This window comes from Megascapheus bottae, chromosome 18 (genome assembly GCF_031878675.1).
Source record: "Megascapheus bottae isolate mThoBot1 chromosome 18, mThoBot2.hap1, whole genome shotgun sequence".
Classification (NCBI taxonomy): domain Eukaryota; kingdom Metazoa; phylum Chordata; class Mammalia; order Rodentia; family Geomyidae; genus Megascapheus; species Megascapheus bottae.
The window spans coordinates 10,320,202-10,341,936 of record NC_143526.1 but is presented as its reverse complement, the minus strand read 5'-3'; the positions used below and the strand labels follow the sequence as shown (position 1 = coordinate 10,341,936).

General features: G+C 38.2%; 1 protein-coding gene and 1 non-coding gene across 10 annotated transcripts in view; both read left to right on the top strand.

Moving 5' to 3' along the window:
* The window catches only part of Lrrfip2 (LRR binding FLII interacting protein 2), a 156,660-nt gene that overhangs the window by 76,779 nt on the left and 58,146 nt on the right, over nucleotides 1-21,735 (top strand). For 8 of the 9 annotated variants that reach the window (XM_090351887.1, XM_090351886.1, XM_090351889.1 and 5 more), the window contains exon 4: nucleotides 650-736. In XM_090351887.1, the coding sequence (XP_090208013.1) occupies nucleotides 650-736 (87 nt within the window). Of the gene's footprint in view, nucleotides 1-649; nucleotides 737-3,764; nucleotides 3,816-7,608; nucleotides 7,666-7,765; nucleotides 7,811-12,815; nucleotides 12,885-17,464; nucleotides 17,531-19,490; nucleotides 19,566-21,735 lie in introns of all 9 variants that reach the window. The other variant, XM_090351894.1, reaches the window with a different exon arrangement.
* Nucleotides 6,555-6,686, top strand: LOC150050080 (small nucleolar RNA SNORA44). The gene has a single exon (XR_016538744.1). It is a non-coding gene; the product is annotated as a small nucleolar RNA SNORA44 (small nucleolar RNA).

Genomic DNA, 21,735 nt, shown 5'->3' with positions numbered 1-21,735 from the left:
GAATTGTACATCTTTAAATGGTGTTGGTGATACATGAATTAATCAATCTCAACTTAAGGAAGCTGGGGCCTGAGCATGGGTGGCTTGCTTACAAGGCCTATAATCCTAGCTACTGAGGAGGCTGAGATCTGAGGATCTTGATTCAAAGTCAACCAAAAAGCTGGAAGTAGAGCTATGGCTCAAGTGGTAGAACACCAGCTTTGAATAGAAAAAGCCAAAGGATAGCACCCAGGCCCCAAAATAATTAAAATAACAAAAATAAAGATATGAATGAAAGCTGGGGCTAAGGGAAATCTAGAATAGCCATGTTTGAGAAATATTCTAAGAATTGACATTACATGGATGTTGAATATTGGCAATAACCAAAATGAAATACCAACTGGCTCTAAACTCTAGCTTATATATTAGAATAGATTGGCAAAAAATGCTGAAGAAAGAGCAATGTGTCATGAGCTGAGTAAATCTGTTAAATGTATTTAAGGTAATCAGTAGGTTTTGTTGTAAAAGTTGACTGAAAAAGTCAAACTTGGTAATGGATGGCATCTTTTCTCTTTATCCTACTTTGTAAGTTATGTTTTGTTTTCTTAGCCTTAAATCTAGTATGTAGATTGTTTTTGTTTTGTAAAACTGAATTTTATATTACTTTCAGGCGGAGGCAAGGCTAGCAGCAAAACGTGCTGCCCGGGCAGAAGCAAGGGATATACGTATGAGAGAATTGGAACGACAACAAAAAGAGGTAATTTGGAGGAATAATCCTGATTCCATATTTTCCTTCCTCTAACCATACCTATCTAGTCATGTGAATCTGTTTTTTTTTGAAACACTAACTTCGTGTGTGTGTGTGTGTGTGTGTGTGTGTGTGTGTGTGTGTGTGCGTGTGCGTGTGCGTGTGTGTTTGTGTGTGTGTTGTCGTCGTCAGTTGTGGGACTTGAACTCTGGGTCTGGGCATGGTCTCTCAGCTCTTCAGCTCAAGGCTACTGTCCTACCCCTTGAGCCACAGTGCCACTTCTGGTTTTCTGGTGATAATTGGACATAAGAGTCTCTCAGGCTTTGCGATGTCTGGGCTGGCTTTGAACTGTGATCCTCAGATCTCAGCCTCCTGAGTAGCTAGGATTACAGGCATGAGCCACTACACCTACCATCATGTGTGCTTTTTAACAAGCTATTGAATGAAAGCAAATTATATGTAATGCTTGTTTTTTTTCTTTTTCCATATTTTTATTGTAATTAATAAAAGGGTTACATGATATTTGCCAGATAGAAGGTGCATTAATTCACATGCATTGATACCCTTTCACATGTCTTGGTCCCCATTACCCTCCCCCCCACACCCCACATCTTGTTTTTCCCCCTTCCCTATCCAATTTCAAATAACCAAATACAAATATATCCAATATATCAGATAACAAAGTAAAATACTGTAATCTGAGTTGGTCATGGGGCTTGGACTTAGAATCAGGGTATCATCCCCGAGCTCTTTTTGCTCAAGGCTAAGCACTAAGCACTTTGAGCCACAGACTACTTTCAGTTTTTCTGGGATTTAATTAGAGATGAGTCTCAGATTTTCCTGCATGGGCTGGCTTTGAACCATGATCCTCAGATCTTAGCCTCCTGAGTAGCTAGGATTACAGGCATGAGCCATCAGTGCCTGGCTGGTATTAGCAATAACAACACATATATTTTGCTATAAATTGTTAGCATTGTTGTAAATGCTTTACTAATATTAGCTAAAGTAGTTTAGAGACAACAGAATTACTTAGTATAACCCTAAATTGCCTAGAATTTGGATTATGCTATCTATATGGAAAAGTATTATAAAGTTACTCAATCAGATGTGTGCTATAAGGCATTGGTGGCTCATGCCTGCTATCCTAGCTACTTAAGTGGCTCAGATCTCAGGATCATGGTTTGAAGACAGCCCAAGCAAGAAGTCAATGAGACTCCTATTACTAATAAGTCTCTGGGAAAAAAGCTGGAACCGTAGGTATGGCTCACATGATAGGGAGTCAGCCTTGAGCAAAAAAAAACAAAGACAAAACAAAACAAAAAAACGCAAGAGCTGGGTGGTGGCGGCTGTAATCCTAGCTAAGTGGGAAGCTGAGATCTGAGGATTCTGATATGAAGTCAGTCTGGGCAGACAAGTCTGAAGTCCCCGTGGTACTCTTATCTCCAATTGACTACTTAAAAAACAGAAGTGGCACTGTGGCTCAAAGTGATAGAGCAGTAGCCTTGATCAAAAAGAGCTCAGGGACAGCCCCTAGGCCCTGAGTTCCAGTTCTACAACTAACCAAAATCAAAAAGCTCAAGAACAGTGCCAGGTCCTGAGTTCAAGCCTCATGACCAGCACAATAAAGAAAAGTAAAAATTTACAAATATATACTGTATAATTACATATAATATACACATGGAATATAAAATACATAAATACATTATTTGTATAATATGCATTTTGTATATGTTTATATTGAAAAATTATATTGTACTTCTATGTATGTGTGCATCAGAGAGATAAAGACAGTCTAACAATAAGTCAATGGGAGTGAAAAGGAAATTCCAAAATGGAATGAGTCCCCAACTCATAACCTTAAGTTCCTTCAAAATAATCAACTTGAGGTTTTTTTTGTTGTTTGTTTGTTCTTTTTTTTTTTTTTGCTGGTCTTGAGCTGGAACTCAGGGCCTGGGCACTGTCCCTGAGTGTTTTCAACTTGAGGCTAGTGCTTGACCACTGGAGCCACAGCTTCGCTTCTGGCTTTTTTTGTGTGTGTCTGTGATTATTTGGAGATAACAGTCTCACATACTTTTCTTCCCAGGCTGGCTTTGAACCCCAGTCCTTAAATTTCAACCTCCTGAGTAGCTAGGATTATAGGTATGAGCCACCGGTGCCTGGGTAACCATTTGATAAGTGTTTTTGTGAACATTTTTATTCTGTCATGTTTATAATATAAACAAGAATTCCACCTGTATTTCCCATTGTCAGTCCTTTATTCCTGTGTAGCAATGTATATTGTGACTGCTCTGTTTTGAGTAAGGCAAAACTGGGGATTTTTAGGATGGAAAGTCTTGACATGATACGTTAAAATCTAAGCAGGAACATTACAGTGAACTGCAGCTTAGTTGAAACTTTTCCCTGAGCTCTTCAGCTCAAGGCCACCACCCTGCACCTTGAGCCACCGTGCCACCTCTGGTTTTCTGGTAGTTAATTGGTGATAATGAGTCTAATGGACTTTGATGCCTGGGCTAGCTTTGAACTCTGATCCGCAGATCTCAGTCTCCTGAGTAGCTAAGATTACAGGTGTGAGCCACTGTGCCTGGCTGAAACTTCTCATAATTTTGAAGCATATTTGGTAATGCAGAAAAATATTCAAGTAAAAAAATTGGAAACAAAATCCTAATTTTCTGTCTAAAAGTATCTATTTACAGGATCACACAGAATGTGGAGTCATGGTTGTTTTTAATTTCCTCATGCTTTTCTATAGGTTAATGATTTTCAGTATATTTTGTTATAAAAAAGTAGCCAAAGTGTTTAATAAATAGACATTTGGAAACTGGACTAATGAAAATGAAATGTTTTCTTTTATCCCTTCTTTCCAACTTTAACTTTGATGCATCTTTTTATTACTGAACACATTTAGCTCTGTCTGCTCCTTTATTTTATAAGTGTGACTTTGAGTCATCTCTTAGAGTAAATGTGTATGACTAAATTTAAGAATTTTTATAATATGTGGTATGATGAAAGCCATTTTCTGAAACCTTTGCATTCATAGACCTCTTATCCTTCCTTTGACCGGAAATGGGGACAAATTCAGAAGTGGCTGGTAGGCCAGGAATGCCTGTCCTGCTGCATGTTGTGATATGTTGCTGAAATAATGCAATAGAAGTAAAATATTAACTAACAATTTGTGAACTAGGAGTGTTTGGCTTGTGTGACCCTTAAGTTCAGAGTGAAGCTTTTTTGTATTGTGGAACAAATGTGTACTTGGAATCCATCCATTTGGAATCCAAGTTTGGATCCATCCCATCTGTTGGGATCAGAAGCCCTTGCTGATAGAAAATGATTGAGTAAATAAGTATGTTGTTTTCTTTTTGTAGATTTTTTTTTTCTTCTTCAAATCATTCCTTCCTCTTTATCTCTCCCCTGTTTTATTTTTTGGTACTGGTGTTACTGGTGTTTCAGTTCAGTCTTTTGCTTATTGGGAAGGTGTTCTACTGTTGAGTCATGCCTGTAGCCTTTTTTAAAAAAATGGTATTTTATTGTCGGGGTAATGATAGTTAGATTTGTCAGGTAGTGGGTACATTACTTCTGGAACACTGATACCCCTTCTCATGTTTTTGTTTCCCTTGCCTCTAGTCTTTTTTTTTTTTTTTTTTGCCAGTCCTGGGCTTGAGCTCAGGGCCTGAGCACTGTCCTTGGACTTTCTCAAGGCTAGAGCTCTACCACTTGAGCCTCAGCACCACTTCTGGCTTTTTTCTATGTATGTGGTACCAAGGAATCGAACCCAGGCCTTCGTGCATGCTAGGCAAGCACTTTAACCACTAGGCCAAATTCCCGGCCCCTCTAGTCTTTTTTTTTAAAGAAGCACCAAAAGCATCTAGCCTTTTTTGTGCTGCTTATTTTTTTTTTTACAATAAACTATGTTTATTGCATTATTTATGATGACTTAAACAGTAGAAACACTCTAAATATTCATCCGTAAATAAATTAGGGCATATTTCCATATTTTCACAGTGGCATATTTTACAGCATTAAATGTTACATTCATTCAGAGGGGCAGAGAAAGATTTTCTGTGTGGAGAACCAAAACCAGAAGCCATTAAGAAAAAACTGACAGCTTTTGACACCATAAATATTAAAAAGGCTTGTCCTCGAAAGACACTATAAACAAAGTAAAAATACAAGTGACAAATGGAGATAAAATATGCAAGAGAGACAATATTAAACCCATGCATTTTTATTTCCCCTGTAAATCAAAACTCTTTTAACTTCTCTTCCCCAAGGCTGAGCTATGAGGCTTGGTACACAAGCTAAGAGGAGAAAGTAAAACCCAGGACAAAGGGCTGTTAGGAGACTGCCACTCAACCCTGACTTCCTTAACCCCTTCAGCTAAACAAACCTATCAAAGGCCATCCTCTGGCCAGAAAAGAGAAACAGTGCTTCCATCCTGAAACTGACCCTCCCCAAGAGGTTGGGGAGAAGCAGGGAGGTGCAAGTAGAGAAGAATCCAGATATTCCCAAAGTTCCAGAAAAGTAAATTGAAGGCAACCACAAAAGCAAAAAAGCAAGCTTCCACTCCTGTTCTGTACATGTGCTGCTTATTTTTGAGATAGGTTTCGCTTCCTGCCTAAGTGTATGTGTATTTTTGGATTCATGTTATAGTTAGCATGACAGATATGTTTTGCCATATTCTGTTGTAGCTGGGATTACAGTCATATTTTACCATGTCTGGTAGCGTACCTTCCTAGGGCTTGAACTCAGGGCTTGTGAACTGTCCCTGAGCTTTTTTTTTTTTTAATTTGGCCAGTTCTAGGACATGAACTCAGGACCTAAGAACTGTTCTTCGGCTTTCTTCTAGGTTAGCGCTCTATCACTTGAGTCACAGCACTACTTCTGGCTTTTTTTATGTATGTGGTACCAAGGAATGGAACCTGGGTCTTCATGCATACTAGGCAAACACTCTACCACTAGGCCAAATTCTTGGTCCCTGAGCTTCTTTAAGAAGTGCAAGGCTAGCACTCTACCACTTGAGCCACAGCACCACTTCCACTTTTCTAGTAGTTAATTGGAGGTAAGAGTCTCATGGACTTTAGTGCCTGTGCTGCCTTTGAACTTTGATCCTTAGATCTCAGACTCCTGAGTAGCTAAGATTACAGGCTTGAGCCACCGCACCCTGCTCAGTCTTTGTTTTTTTAAAGTAACTTACATAATGTTACATATATATTACGTAAGTTTATATATAGTTATTTATTAGGGGTAAAGGGGAGGGCTACAACTGATCCTGAGGTTTGAACTCAAGATGTTGGCACTGTCCCTGAACTTTTTTTACTCAAGGCCAGCACTCTTGCCTTGAGACCCTGAGCTTCTTTGACTCAAGGCTAGCCACAGTACCAGTTTGATTTTTTTTTTTTGAGTAGTTTATTGGAGATAAAAGTCTCACAGACTTTCCTGCCCAGGTTGGCTTCAAACTGTGATCCTTAGGTCTCAGCCTCTTGAGTAGTTAGGATTTTAGGAGTGAGCCACTGGTGCTCATCACAATATATATATATATATATATATATATATATATATATATATATATATATATATATAACTTTTGTATTAACAGCACAGTGAAGAGTCTTAATTCCTTAGTAGTTGTATTCTTCCTAGGTAGAGTAGTGAAAGAAAATAAGGGTTTTTTTTTGTGTGTGTGTGTGTGTTTTTACGATGAGCACAAAATTTTAACTTTTTTAAGGCAACATATAATTTCCCTAAAATTCAGCTATTATCTATATTCCCTAAATATACAGCTATTATATTTCTTCCTGTGTTGCATAAAGAAAGGAAGACATGAGCCTTATAGCATGTTGCCAAGGGCTGTGGCTGGTTGTTGCCGTGGGATCTCTAGTAGCTTATAAAAACAAAATTGAAGACTTTGACAGGTCAGATAAGCACAACATTTGAAGCAACCAAACTTGACTTTCCTATAATTCTTATTAGTACATGGGCTAGAAGCCTTTACATGAGTCCTGGTTTCTCTGAAGATTTCTGCTATTGTCTGTTATTAAACACTATCTGCTTGTGTCTAGAGCTTTATTTCAGACTAAGATTTAATATATGTAACTGGTAAAGCAGTCTTATTTAATTATTTGTCTACAGCATTGGGAGAGAAACATCATATGAGAGAAGAGGCAGGCAAAAGGACAAGTTATTTTAGTTGTTGAAAACAGTTTGGCAAGTAGAAACTATTTTTTAATATTTATTTATGATGTTTATAAAGATCTTCTGGTGCCTTACAATTGATTATTTTTGACTTAAGTGGTTTTTTTTTAACATTTTTTTTGGCAGTCCTGGGCCTTGAACTCAGGGCCTGAAAGCCCTTGGGCTTTCTCAGGGCTAGAGCTCTGTCATTTGAGCCACAGCACCACTTCTGGCTTTTTTTCTATGTATGTGGCACTGAGGAATCGAACCTGGGTCTTTGTGCATGCTAGGCAAGCACTGTACCACTAGGCCAAACTCCCGGCCCCTAGAAACTTTTTTTTTTGGCTAATGTTGTATCTATTGTACACCTGTAACTATAGATAACAAAAAGCTGAAAATGTTTTAAAAAAAATAAGCATCTAGTGTACTTTCGTGTGTGTGTGTACGTGTGTATGTGAATACACATACATACCCACATATACAAATATAACAATTGCTCAGCCATATAGACACCTGATAAAACAAAAACAGGTTATTTCTGTTTTCTTTGTAACTAAAGCATGTAAATGTACCAATCTCAGCTTTTGAAGCTGTTTGTGCTTACTTGTTCTAAAACAATATATTGCCATGCTACTGAGTAGTCTTGTTTCCTTGTTCAGAGGAGCAACTGTCTGTTCAGTGATTAACTTTGCATGAATTTTCTCCTTTCTCAGGAAGAATCGGAAAGGGCCAGGTATTCCCACCGGTCCAGTCATCATCGTTCTTATCTGGTTTGTAATAACCTATAAACTTGCCTGTACTACTTTTCCTCATTGACTTAGTGAAATCACTCGCTAACTTTTACTATTGTTTTATTTTTATTTTTATCAGGGAGTTCAGGATACATTGTCCATTCGAAGTCTTGGCAGCCACAGGGTTGGTATTTGTTTACAAACTTTAATAGCAAAGCTTATATGTGTGAGCTTTCTTCAGAATCAGCAGCTACCTGAACAATCTGAAAAATGTAGAAAATAGTCCCAAAGGTATATATTTGGGAATGATTATTTCTCTCTATTAAAATCATGAATATTTTCATTTATTATGTTGATTCTCTTTTTTTATAGAAGAACCTTTGATTTCAGAACAAATACAAAAGAATAAAATTGATTTTTACAGAATGACACCTGCTTGGTTCTAATTTAGATTTCTACTTTTAATATCTTTAAGGGCTAATATATTTCTCATAACTCATTTTTTCTAAGATCAACTAATTGAACCTACTTTAAGGATGTTTAAGCTGGACGCTTATAGCTTATGCTTATAATCTTAGCAACTCAGAAGATTGAAAACTAAGGCCCCCAATTCAAACCAGTCATGGCAGAAAAGTCCATAGGTTTCTTATCTGTGATTAACCAGCCAAAAGCTGGAAGTGGAGCTGTGTCCCAGTGGTAGAGACCGGTCTTGAGGAAAAAAAGGCAAGGGAGAAGAGTGTGAGTTCCTGAATTAAAGTCTAGTATTGGCACAGAAAGGAAGGAAAGAAAGATTGAAGGAAGTTAAATAAATTTATAAATAGGCTCAAAAGAAGAATCTTCCATTAAACTGGTAAGGTGTGTTTTTTTGACCAGTCTTGAGCTTCTGCTCAGGCCTCAGTGCTGTCCTGAGCTTTTATTGCTCAAATGTAACACTATACCACTTGAGCCACAGATGCACTTCTGTTTTTTTTAATTATTTATTTACTTATTTATTTTTGTGGTTAATTGGAGATAAGAGTCTCCTGGACTTTCCTGTCTGGGCTGGTTTTGAACGGCAATCCTTACATCTCCTGAGTAGTTAGGATTACAGGTGTGAGCCACCAACCACCATGCTCATCCTGATAAAGAATTATTTACCTATCATGACAATGAGGCTATTTTTCTTGATTATATCATTAAACAAATTTGAGATATAATTTTTACTTTTTTTTTTTTGTACCAGGGATTGAACTCAGAGCCCTTCACTTACTAGGGAGATTCTCTGAACCATGCCTCCAGGCCTTTTTAGATTGGTTATTTTTGAAGTAGGGTATTGTTTTATACTCATGCCAAGAGGTATCCCTCCTACTTATACTTTCTATTGTTGCTGTGGATGACAAGTGTCTGCCACTGGGCCCAACTATTGTATTTCTCCTGATAAATGGAATGACAGGCCAGCTATCTCAGCAAGCTCAGCCACTGAATAAAATGGAATATTGTGAACTCTTTATGTCAGGCCTGGCTTTTAGCTGTAGTTCCTCCATCTTTGCCTGTTAGTCTCCTGAGGAATCTATTTCTGTTTTTCTCTCCAGCTCTCTCCTACTTTCCTTCCTGTCTCCTCCCTTTCTCTTTCCCCCTTTCCTCGTACTCCTCTTTGCCCTTCTTGTTAGGGTATGAAGGCTTAAGATATATCCATTTTAGAGCAGTAGTCTAACATGTGCCTGGCCCCAGGTTCCATCCTTGCATTGCAAAAAAGAAAAAGATGAATATGAGAACTTGAAGATCAATAAGTTTTATACCCTATAGGATAGTCTAGTATTTTATTATATGTGAGTTTATGTGTTGAACATACTTTAGATGTTTAGACTTTGCTAGAAATAAACCCGAAACTTACTGTTAACATTTCAAATAAATGATGGTTAATTTTTAAGTTCTTACCGGACTATTTGTGTGTGTGCCAGAAATTAGACTCAGGGCCTTGAATAGGCTAAACATAATTTTAGAATTATATCCTTAGCTCCTGATTAGTTACTTTTAAAAATAATGTCATTTCCATTAAGGTGATTTTTTTTTAACCAGTCTTGGGGCTTGAACTCAAGACCTGAGTACTATCCTTGGGCTTTCTCAAGGCTAGAGCTTTACCACTTGAGCCACAGCACCATTTCCAGTCTTTTCTGTATATGTGGTACCGAGGAAACGAACCCCAGTGTGCATACTAGGCAAGCACTCTACCAAGGTTAGACAACCTTTTTTAAAATTTTAATTTAATTTATTATTGTTATTATTATTATTATTATTATTATTATTATTATTATTTTGCCAGTCCTGAGCTTGAGCTCAGGGCCTGAGCACTGTCCTTGGATTTTCTCAAGGATAGAGCTCTACCACTTGACACTCAGCACCACTTTCAGCTTTTTTTTCTATGTATGTGGTACTGAGGAATTGAACCCAGGTCTTCGTGCAGGCTAGGCAAGCACTCTACCACCAGGCCAGACTCCTGGCCCCATGGTAGACAGCTTTTATCCTCAGTAAAAATGATGAACTAAAATATTGATCTAAAATTTCTTATGCTTAGCCAACCATGTAATTATAAGGGTCTGTTATTTGTCAGCTAGTTATTTTAAATTTATTCATTTTTGTTTATGTGGCAGCACTGAGGCTGAACCCAGGATCTTATGCTCCTGATTGGCTTTTTTTTTTTTTTTTTTTTTTTGCTCAAGGCTGGTATTCTACCACTTGAGCCATACCTCTACTCTTCTTTTTTTTGGGGGGGGGGGCAGTCCTGGGGCTTAGACTCAGGGTAGAGCACTGTCCTTGGGCCTTCCTCTAGGCTAATGTTCTATCATTTGAGCCACAGCACCACTTCTGGCTTTTCCTATGTATGTGGTATGGAGGAATCAAACCCAGGACTTCATGCATGGTATGCAAGCACTCTACCACTAGGCCATGCTCCCAGCCCCTGTTTTTAATTTTTTTTTTCATATGAGCTATGTCTTAAAAGATCTTAGACAAGCTGGGTACAAGTGGCTCAACCTGTAATCCTAGCTATTCAGAAAGCTGAAATCTAAGAATCATAGTTTGAAGCCAGCCCTAGTAGGAAAGTCTGTGAGACTTTTACCTCTAGTTAACCACCAGGAAACTTGAAGTGGAGCTGTGTCTCAAAGTGATTGAGCAGTAGCCTTGAGCAAAAAAACAACAACAACCAAACAAACAAAAAAAACCTCAGGGATAGTTTCAGATCCTGAGTTCAAGCCCTGTGACTGACCAAAAAAAAAAAAAAAGTTCTCAAACATTCAGAACATTTATTTTATGTGTGAGTAATAGTAGCATTTAGGTAGTGGTCAGATGTATTTATAGTTCTATGTCATATTCTTACTATGTTGAACTTTCCTTTTGTCTAGTTAGCATTCTGTTGTTACTTTGTTGAAAGTAACTCTCTAGAAGCTATTTGGGCTACAAATAGCTTTCCTTTAAGAATAAAGCCCTAGACCAGAAATTTGACCAAGTGGTAGAATGCTGTCCTTGCCGGCCTGAAGACCCAGATTTGATTCTTTGGTACCACATAAATAGAAAAAAGCTGGAAGTGGTGCTGTGGCTCATGTGGTTGAGCTCTAGCTTTGAGAAAGCTCAAAAACAGTGCTTAGGCCCTGAGTTCGAGCCCTAGGACTACCCCTCACCCCTCCAAAAAAGCAACTATTCTTAGCCAGGCTCTGGTGGCTAGTCAGGAAATGGAGATCTGAGGATCACAGTTCAAAGCTAGCCCAGGCACCAAAGTCTTTGAGATCCTTATGTCCAGTTAATCATCAGAAAACCAGAAGTAGTGCTGTGGCTCAAGTGGTAGAGCGTTAGCCTTGAGCTGAAGAGCTCAAGCCCCACAACCGACTGGCCAGGATCAGGAGAATAAAGTGCCACTTTCACCTCAAGTGACTTTATAATCAGATAAGGAGAGAGTGAGGTGTGTAAGGAAAAAAAAAAGTCATACTATCTACCTATATATAGGTTTCTGTAGAGATGAAATTGATCTCTGCCCTACTGACAAAGCCTTATAGCTCAAAAAACTACTATGAGCCATGTACTCTGGGTTCATGCCTGTGATCCTAGTTACATAGGAGACTGAGACCTAAAGATCACAGTTTAAAGCCAGCCAGGTCAGAAAAGTCTGTGAGACTCTTATCTCCAAAAAAGCTTGAATAAGAACTGTAACTCAAGTGGTAAAATGCCTACTCTTAAGCAAAATAACTAAGTACCCAGGCCCTGAAAAAGACTAAATTGGCACAAGGAAATCAGTTGATTTTCTGAGAGGAAAATCCAGAAATAAAACAGAGAACAGGGTCTTATCAATGTTAAGTTTTAATACTTAAATTTATAAATATTTATAATATTTATATCAGTGATTTTTGGGGGTGATTTTACTACGAACTATGCACCAACTAACTGTACCAAGAAAATAAGAAGGTGGTAGTAGGGGAAGCTCAGGGGGAGTGAATGAGGTGAATTTAATTAGGGTATGTTGTGTGCAGGTGTGGAGCTATCATAGTGAAACCCAATTGTGCAGCAAATATATACAAATAAAAATGGACAACAAAAGAAATAGCATTCTTTGAAAAAAAAATCTTACAAGTGCTTGGTTACTAGTTAGTACTGAAAGAGAAGATAGTAATGTAGAATACCAAAAATAGAAAACAAAGTGGTCTTGTATCACAGCAAGGATACATACATATATATATCATATATCATAATACATATACACACACGCCTGTGTGTGTGTGTGTGTAGAGAGAGAGTGAGAGAAAACGAGAGCACCAGTTCTAGGGCTGTATCCTGGGTCTGAGTGCTGTCCTTGAACTTCTTTTGCTACTCTACCACTTGGGCCACAGCGCCACTTCCTGCACACACATGCTTCCCCCTACCCCCTTTAGTAGTTTATTGGAAGTATAAGACTCCAAATGAGGACTTTTTCTTCTTTGAACTCTGGTCTTCAAGCTCAGCTTCCTGAATAGCTAGGATTACAGGCATGAGCCACCAGGTGTTATTTCTTTTTGGCAGAGATAGTTTTTTTTTTTTTTTTTACTGATATATAGATATATGTCTATTTTTATATATTAGTTGTTACGTACATACGGTATTAATATAATGGTATTAATGTAATTTTACCATGTTACTTTAAAAACATAATTTCTGTTCTGTTATCTACTATACTGTTTCTGAAGAACTCGTCGAAGGATATTACTGGGACTCATTGGAGCAGAGCCAGTGTACCCAAAAGGAGAGATGTGATGGTGTGTAATGAAGATGTGTGGTGTTAGAGTTTTATGTATTTATTGTTGATTTTTAGTGTCCTTGATGATTGTTTTAATAGGCACAGGCTACTAAAAATTGACACTTTGTAGACTTTGTTTCTATAGCCTGCTTGTTGTACTGTACTTCTTCTCTCCGCCTCCCCCCTTGAGTGCCACTTGAGCCACAGTGCCACTTCCAGCTTTTTCTGTGTATGTGGTACTGAGGAATTGACCCCAGGACTTCATGTATTCTAGGTGAGCACTTTACCACTAGGCTATGCTCCCTGCCCCCATATCAGTGGTTTTTTTTTTTAATAATAAGATTTTTTTAATTAAAGAATTTATTAACATTGATTTTTACATCATACTTCAAATGTCATGTTTAACAAACCCTATCAGTGTTTTGTTTTTGCCAGTCCTGGGCTTGAGCTCAGGGCATGAGCCCTGTCCTTGGACTTTCTCAAGGCTAGAGCTCTACCATTTGAGCCTCAGTACCACTTCTGGCTTTTTTCTATGTATGTAGTACCGAGGAATCGAACCCGGGTCTTTGTGCTTGCAAGGCAAATGCTCTACCACTAGGCCAAATTCCCGGCCCCCTCTATCAGTGTTTTTTAAAGACAGGATTTTTGTTATGATACCCAAGCTGGTCTCAAACTTGAAAATTCTTCTCTTAGTCTCCAAAGTAGCAGGAACATAAATATAGACCACCATATCCAGCTATATATGTAAAGTTTTATTTGTTCATCTTATCTCATTCATTCATTCATTCATCCAGTACTTGGGAATGGAATCTAGGATGTCATGCATGTGATTTACCACTAAGGCCCAAGTTCAGTTCCTTGGTACCACATATACAGAAAAAGCCAGAAGTGGTACTGTGGCTCAAATGATAGAGTTATAGCCTTGAGAAAGCCCAAGGATAGTGCCCAAGCCCTGAGTTCAAGTCCGAGGACATAACCCCCCCCTCCAAAAAAAAAGGAGTACAGAGAAGCATTTTATTTAAAATTTAATAGCTTTTGTGTTTAATAGTTTTTGTTTTTAAAGTAGTGTTATGCTTTTAATAATTGCAAATGTTCTTTTTCTTTATATCTTGATTTTGGAAATACAATCAACTTTTGCATTTTTCTGAAACTTCAGTATGATAATCTCAAGGATAGATCAAGAGTATCATCATTTGTATGTAGTGCATGACTTTGTTTCAAGCATGGAATTTTACCCATTATTGCTAATCAGATTATGACTAACTTACATGGTTTTGTTATGGTTTTTGGAGGCAAATGTGTGACTAACAAAGTGACAACTTGTTTTGAAATTTTGGCATAATTTATGATTTGGATAATAATTTTCCTTTAGAATTTCAGAATCCTAGCTGAAGATGTGGCTTAGTGGTAGTGTGTGAAACTTGAGCTTTGATCTCCAGAACTAGTAATGAAAAACAAAAATTCCCCAGTGAAGCTTATGAGCTAGAACTTCAGAGTTAAATTAAAAATTATTTGCTTACCTGTTCAAAAGTAAATTTGATAGTATTATCTTTTCCTGAGGTGCTGAGCCACCTGACAACATGCTCATTGTAGTAGAAGACATGTGTCTTCCTCCCCCTCCTTCCCCTCCCCTTTCCTTTCCTTTCTTCCTTTTCCTTTATCTCTTGCTCTTTCCTTTTTTCTTTTTGCCAGTATGGAGGTTGAAGTTAGGGCTTGGATGCTATCTCTGAGCTTTTTTTGTTTGTTTGTTTTTTGCCAATCCTGGGGCTTGAACCCAGCCAGGTCCTGAGCACTGTCCTTGGGCTTTTTTCTCAAGGCTAGTGCTCTGCCACTTGAACTACAGCACCACTTCTGGCTTTTCTATGTATGTGGTACCAAGGAATCGAACCTGGTTCTTGGTGCATGCTAGTCAAACACTCTACCACTGAGCCAAACTTTGAGCCCTCTCTGAGCTTTTTTGTTGAAGGCTGGTACTCTACCACTTGACCTACAGCTCCACGTCTAGGCTTTTGCCAGTTAATTGAAAACATGTCTTATAGACTTTTTTGCATGGGCTGGCTTCAAATTTTGATCTTCAGATCTCAGCATCCTTAGTAGGTAGGATCAGAGGCATGGGTTACACACACCCAAGGTTTTTTTTGTTTTGTTTTGTTTTTTGTCAGTCATGGGGCTTGAACTCTCCCTGCCCCTTGTGCCACACCCCCACTTCTGATTTTCTAGTGGTTAATTGGAGATATGATTCTCACAGACTCTAGTGTCCGGGCTGGCTTTGAACCGAGATCCTCGTATCTCAGCCTCCTGAGTATCTAGGATTATAGGCATGAGCCTCGGCAAAACCAGTTCTTTTCTTTTCTTTTCTTTTCTTTCTTTTTCTTTTTCTTTTTCTTTTCTTTTCTTTCTTTCTTTCTTTCTTTCTTTCTTTCTTTCTTTCTTTCTTTTTTTTTTTTTTTTTTGTGGGTCGTGGGGCTTGAACTCAGCCTGGGCGCTGTCCCTGAGCTCTTCAGTTCAAGGCTACCATCCTACCCTTGAGCCAAGCCCAGTTCCTGTTTTCTAGAGATTAATTGGAGATAAGAGTCTCAAGTCCTTATGTGCCCGGGCTGGCTTTGAACCTCCATCTTCAGGTCTCAGCCTCCTGAGTAGCTAGGATTACAGGTGTAAGCCATGATGCCTGGCTTTTTTCTTTCTTTCTCTTTCTTTCTTTCTTTTCTTTCTTTTTTTTTTTTTTTGAGAGTCATGTTTCTTAAAATTATTTGGTAACCATGGGACTACAATAGCCCATGTAGTTTTATGTTACATGTTACAATCTAACGGTATGAGGTGGCTAAGCAAAATATATATGATCACATGTACTGTAATATATAACATGAGAAACATTGATGTCTGAACATTTTGGCTTGATCTGGCATGTCATACTAGTGAAGAAAGTTAAGCAGTAGCCTGTATGAGTGTGTATATGCATGTGGTTGTTTTGTATATTTTTTTATTGTAATTAATAGCAGGGTTATATTATATTCACCAGATAAAAAATGTTTTTGCCAGTCCTGGAGTTTGAACTCAGGGCCTGAGCACTTGGTCTTTTTCCTTAATGCTAATGCTCTGCCACTTGAGTCACAGCACCAATTCTGGTTTTTCTACTACATACTTCATGTTACTGAGGAATTGAACCTGGGTCTTTGTGTATGCTAGGCAACCACTCTACCACTAGGCCACACATGTGCGAAATCAGGAGTGATAGGAGGGCTTACATCTGAGGCTAGCCCTGAGGAAAAATATGAGACCTTACCTGAAAAATAACTAAAGTGAGAAAGGACTGTGTGTGACTCAGTGGTAGAGTACCTGCCTAGCAAGTGCACAGTCCTGAGTTCAAACTTCAGTACTTAAACAAGAAAAAATTACTAATTTTAAGGAATAGAAAATGAGTTAAATTTCAGGATCTAGCTATGCATGTATTATGGATTTTTCTGGAAAAAGGAGTCTATTATCATCTTGGGCTATTAATAGAGTACTTATATAGCTATTTATTCTCTTCAGGTGAGCAGTACATACATACTTTGGATTTCTTACATACCAGTTAGTCTGTTTAGCAGTATGACTTTTTTCTGTCTTCTTTATATACATGACTTTCTGTTCCTAGAACTAAGGCATTTGAACAGTTTTCAAAAGATCCTTCTGGAGGGGCTAGGAGTTTGGCCTAGTGTAGAGTGCTTGCCTAGCATGCAAGGAGACCCGAGTTTGATTCCTTGGTACCACATACATAGAAAAAAGCCAGAAGTGGTGCTGAGGCTCAAGTGGTAGAGCTCTGGCCTTGAGAAAGTCCAAGGGCAGTGCCCAGGACCTGAGCTCAAGCCCAGGACTGGCACACACACAAAAAAATCCTTCTACAAAATGATTGCCAATAGTTCTACTGTTACACTTGATTTCTTCCTGCACAGAACATACTGTAGGATTTCTGATTTGATGAGTGTTGTCTTAGGCAGCAAAATGCTATGTTCTTTGTTTTCTAAGTCTTGCTTTTGACCTGTAGATAAGACTATAGGAGATACAGAGTCACTTAACTAAGATGATCAGGGATTCCAGTAAGGTATAGAGCAAAGGTCCACATAAACATCCTTTGGTTCTAATTCCTAATGAGTTTTTTTTTAGAAGCTGGTCAGACTCTAAGGTGGCATAGGGAAATAAGGGAGAATGAAGATGTGTAGAAAGTTCACATAAATTAGCTATGCAAAAACAATGGGTTATTCGGGGCCAGGAGTTTGGCCTAGTGGTAGAGTGTCTGCCTAGCATGCACGAAGACCCAGTTTCGATTCCTTGGTACCACATACATAGAAAAAGGTTGGACGTGGTGCTGTGGCTCAAGTGGCAGAGTGCTAACCTTGAGAAAAGCCTAAGAACAGTGCTCAGGCCCTGAGCTCAAGCCCAGGACTGGCAAAAAAAAAAAAAAAAAAAAGAAAACAAACAAACAATGGGTTATTAACCAAAAAGTGGAAAATAGATTGCATGTAGACTGTCTCAAATAATCCTGTATGTATAATTTTCAGATTAATTTTATTATTCAAAAATTATACTGTATAATAATTAACTTAAACTATTTACTTTTAGAATCATTCTTCTTACAGTCACTCTTACGGGAAGAAGAGATACTCTGCTTCACCTAAAGACCCATTGGTTAGTTCTCTTGTGTCTTGTGTCATAGCGATTATTTTTAGGTAACTTAATGAATTATGACTATGTCATTGTACTCCTAAGGCACTGTTGAATCTCAATACGCTGAAAAATGATTGATAAGAACCTTACTAAAATAATTTTGTTTTTATTTGCATATTTAATTGCAAATTATCATATGCTAGTCCTAAAAGCTAGAATTAAATTAGTAAGGTTTCATGAGAAGTTCATTGTAGTATTTTCATTTATGAGCTGTTCTTTGGAATAGGTTCACTGAAGCTTTTTAAGAAACTTTAGTTGTGGTTTTTTTGGGGGGGTACATGGAATGCGTTTTCTGATAGAGACCATAAACGAGATAAAGACAGAATTGTATGGGATAGAACACAGAGCCTTGAGCTTGCTAGGCCAGCAGTGCTACACTCTTAGCCTTTTTTTTTTTTTTTGCCAGTCCTGGGCTTGGGCTCAGGGCCTGAGCACTGTCCTTGGACTTTCTTCTCAAGGCTAGCACTCTACCACTTGAGCCTCAGCACCATTTCCAGCTTTTTTCTATGTATGTGGTACCGAGGAATCGAACCCTGGTTTTCGTGCATGCTAGGCAAGCACTCTACCACAAAGCCAAACTCTTGGCCCCCCCTTTTTTTTATTTTGGTTTTGTGATATGATACAGTTTTGTTGACTTTGCTACTTGGCTGGCCTTAATCTGTCCTTCTTTCTCTGCCTTCTGAGTTGCGGCTGGGATTACTAGTGTGAATCACTGGCCTCTTTACAGCAAGCTCTTTTATGATGTCCTGAAACTGTGGAACAAATATGTTTTCTATTCTTGTCACCTTGTTGTTTACTTCTATGGGTACAAATGCTGTGGAATACTGTGGGCACTAGCAATACCTTTTTCCTGCTCCACTGCCACACACAGTACTATCAGTACAGTCCAAAGTCTCTATTAATTTAGGATTTCTGTGGGAGAAATGTGTAGGGGATAGTGGAGGAGGTGACTATTAGAAGAGCTGAGAGAGTATCTAGAGATCTTGGCAAATGAGGTATTAGGAATTGTGAAAAAAGATGGATCGGAGTACCTAGTTGAAGGTGTGAATGGGCAGTTCTGTAGAAGTCAAGGCTAAGAGTAGTAGGAGGGTAATAGGATCCTTGCAGTGTCTGTAGTGTAGATGTATATTTGTTTAATGTTGACTGGAAGCAGTTTTATAGGTGATTTCCTTTATTCAGGTAATCATACTTACTTGATGGTTGTTTTTGTACAGTGTTAAAAATGAATGTGCTTTAGTTTAGATCAAATCGTATTTAATGCCTTCCTGTTTTCCTTTTCTCATAAGCTAATTTGATCAATTTCTTTTGACAGCAATACTAGGAAAAGTTTGATAATAAATCATTTGAGTCAGTTTTGTAGCTTTGCCAAATGGATTATAAAAATAATAATTCTTTAGTCTTAGATTCTTTAGAACATGAGGATAAATCATCTATTTCCATTTATCTGAAGGTCTGTCTTGTTTTTTGTTTTTTTTTTTTTGCCAGTCCTGGGCTGGAGCTCAGGGCCTGAGCACTGTCCTTGGACTTTCTCAAAGCTAAAAGCTCTACCACTTGAGCCTCAGCACCATTTCCGGCTTTTTTTCTATGTATGTGGTACCGAGGAATTGAACCTGGTCTTCGTGCATGCTAGGCAAGCACTCTACTACTAGGCCAAACTCCTGGCCCCCTGTCTTGTTTTTAAAGTAACAAAAATTAGTAATGACTTGATTTGAATCAATTTTAATCCAAATCTTTCTTGACTTGAAAGAATGTTTAGTTTTGACTTCTTGTTTAGTGTGACCCATTGCTTTAAAGACATTGTTTTGGAGTTCAAGGTAATTGGCCATTTTAATATTTGACTTAATGTATTCAAATTTCTCTTGTGTGCTGCTCGGTCAACCATTGAATCTAAAAAAACTGTATTTAATCTTGCTTTTTGCAGAGTGGCCTCTACTATGACCAGAGAAACTATAGCAGTCTTAAACATAGCAAACCCACCTCTACCTACTTCACTCGGGTTTGTCAGAAGTTTTTTTGACTTTATGTGTCTTACCCCCTTTTTAACACATTTCTAATCCCTCATTTTACATTTTGACTGTTTGTAACTAATTTGTGAATGACTGTGTATATGTTGGATTTAGGTAACTGGATTTTAAGTGCCTCCAAACAGTGGCAACTATTGAATCACCATGTTTGTAAATGAGTACTTAAAAAAAAATTCTTAAGAGCCTGGGATTGTATATAGAGGTTCCCTTCTTGAATACCTGTTTGTTAAACACATCATTTAAAATATGATGTAAAAATCAATGTTAATCAATTCTTTTTTTTTTTTTTTTTTTTTTTTTGCTAGTCCTGGGCTTGAGCTCAGGGCCTGAGCACTGTCCTTGGACTTTCTCAAAGCTAGAGCTCTATACCACTTGAGCCTCAGCACCACTTCTGGCTTTTTTCTATGTATGTGGTACTGAGGAATCGAACCTGGGTCTTCATGCATGCTAGGCAACCACTAGGCCAAACTCCCGGCCTATGTTAATCAATTCTTTAATTAAAAAAATCTTAATGAAAAATTTTAAGCATAAAAACCCTGGGGTTTGAGATTTGTCTTAGATTGTAGAACACCAGCCATTGAATGAAAGTAAGCATACCCAATTGAGGCCTGATCTGGGACACCCCCTTCATAGATTAAATAATTTATTGAATTTTCTTTTTTCGTGGGGCTTGAACTCTGGACCTTGGCCCTGTCCCTAAGCATTTTAGCTCAAGGCTACCACCCTACTCCTTGAGCCACAGTGTCACTTCCCATTTTCTTGTGGTTAATTGTAGATAAAAGTCTCACTGATTTTAGTGCCTAGGCTGGCTTTGAACCTCAGGCCTCAGATCTCAGATCTCTGGTCATCAGATCCTGAGTAGCTAGGATTACAGGCGTGAGCCACTACACCTTGCTACATTTTCTTTATATCACATAATTATTTGTGTTTGACCCTTTATCCATCTTTATCACATAATTATTTGTTCCTTTAGTCATCAATCCATCTTTTAATTAATCACCTTTTTGGTGATGTTTTGCTATGTAGCCCAAGCTGGCCTCAAATTTGTGCTCCTGTGGCCTCTACTTCCCTACTGCCCTAGTGCTAAGATTACAGGCCTGTTTCAACATACCTGGCTTCCATCCCTTTTTTTTTTAATGTATTTCAAAATAAGTTGTAGGAATCGATGTATTTCATGACTAGTATCCTTTATTTAATTGTAGAAACTTGAAGCATATAATTTGAAGCATAATTATAGTTATTTTAATTATTTAAAATGAGTTAGGGCTTAGGGTATAATGAAGTGATAGTAATTACCTAGCTCATGTTAGGTCCTGGGTCAATCTTTAGCACTGGAAATAAAAACTAATTTACATGTTCTTCTGTTTTTATTTTTTCCAAGGCGAGTACTTTACCATTTGAGCCATACCTCTGCTTTCAGTGTTTTTGGTGGTTAATAAAGAGTGCTTAGGCTAATTTCTAACCACGAGCCTCAGAATTAGTAGCTAGTATTATAGGCATGAGCCACCAGTGCTTGGCTACAATGGTTCTTCTAAAAAATATTTTGTTAGGTACCCACTCTACCTTTTTTTTTCTGCCAGGCTTCCCACTGTACATTCTAACAATCTTCAAAGATTAATAGAATATAGACACATTGCTAGAAGACTGTTCCAAGTGTTTTTCTTTCTAATCCCTTATGGTAGTCATTTAAGAAAGCTTTTATCTTTTTTTTTTTTATTTTATTGTTGGAGCTGGGCATGGTGGCTCACGCCTGTAATCCTAGCTACTCTGGAGGCCGAGAACTGAGGATCAAGGTTCAAAGCCAGCCCTGGCACAAAAGAATCTGAGACTCTAATCTCCTTCTGATCTCCAGAAAATGGAAGTGGGGCTTGGCTTAAGGGTAGGGCAGTAGACTTGAGCTAAAGATCTCAGGGACAATGGCCAGGCCCAAGGGTAGGGTGGTAGCCTTGAGCTGAAGAGCTCTTGGACAGCTTGAGGCAGAACTCAAACCTTATGACCCACAAAATAAAAAAATAAATAAAAATTTTATTGTTGAGGGGCTGGGAAGGTGGCTTAGTGGTAGAGTGTTTGCCTAGCATGCATGAAGCCCTGGGTTTGATTCCTCGGTGCCACATAAATAGAAAAAGCCAGAAGTGGTGCTGT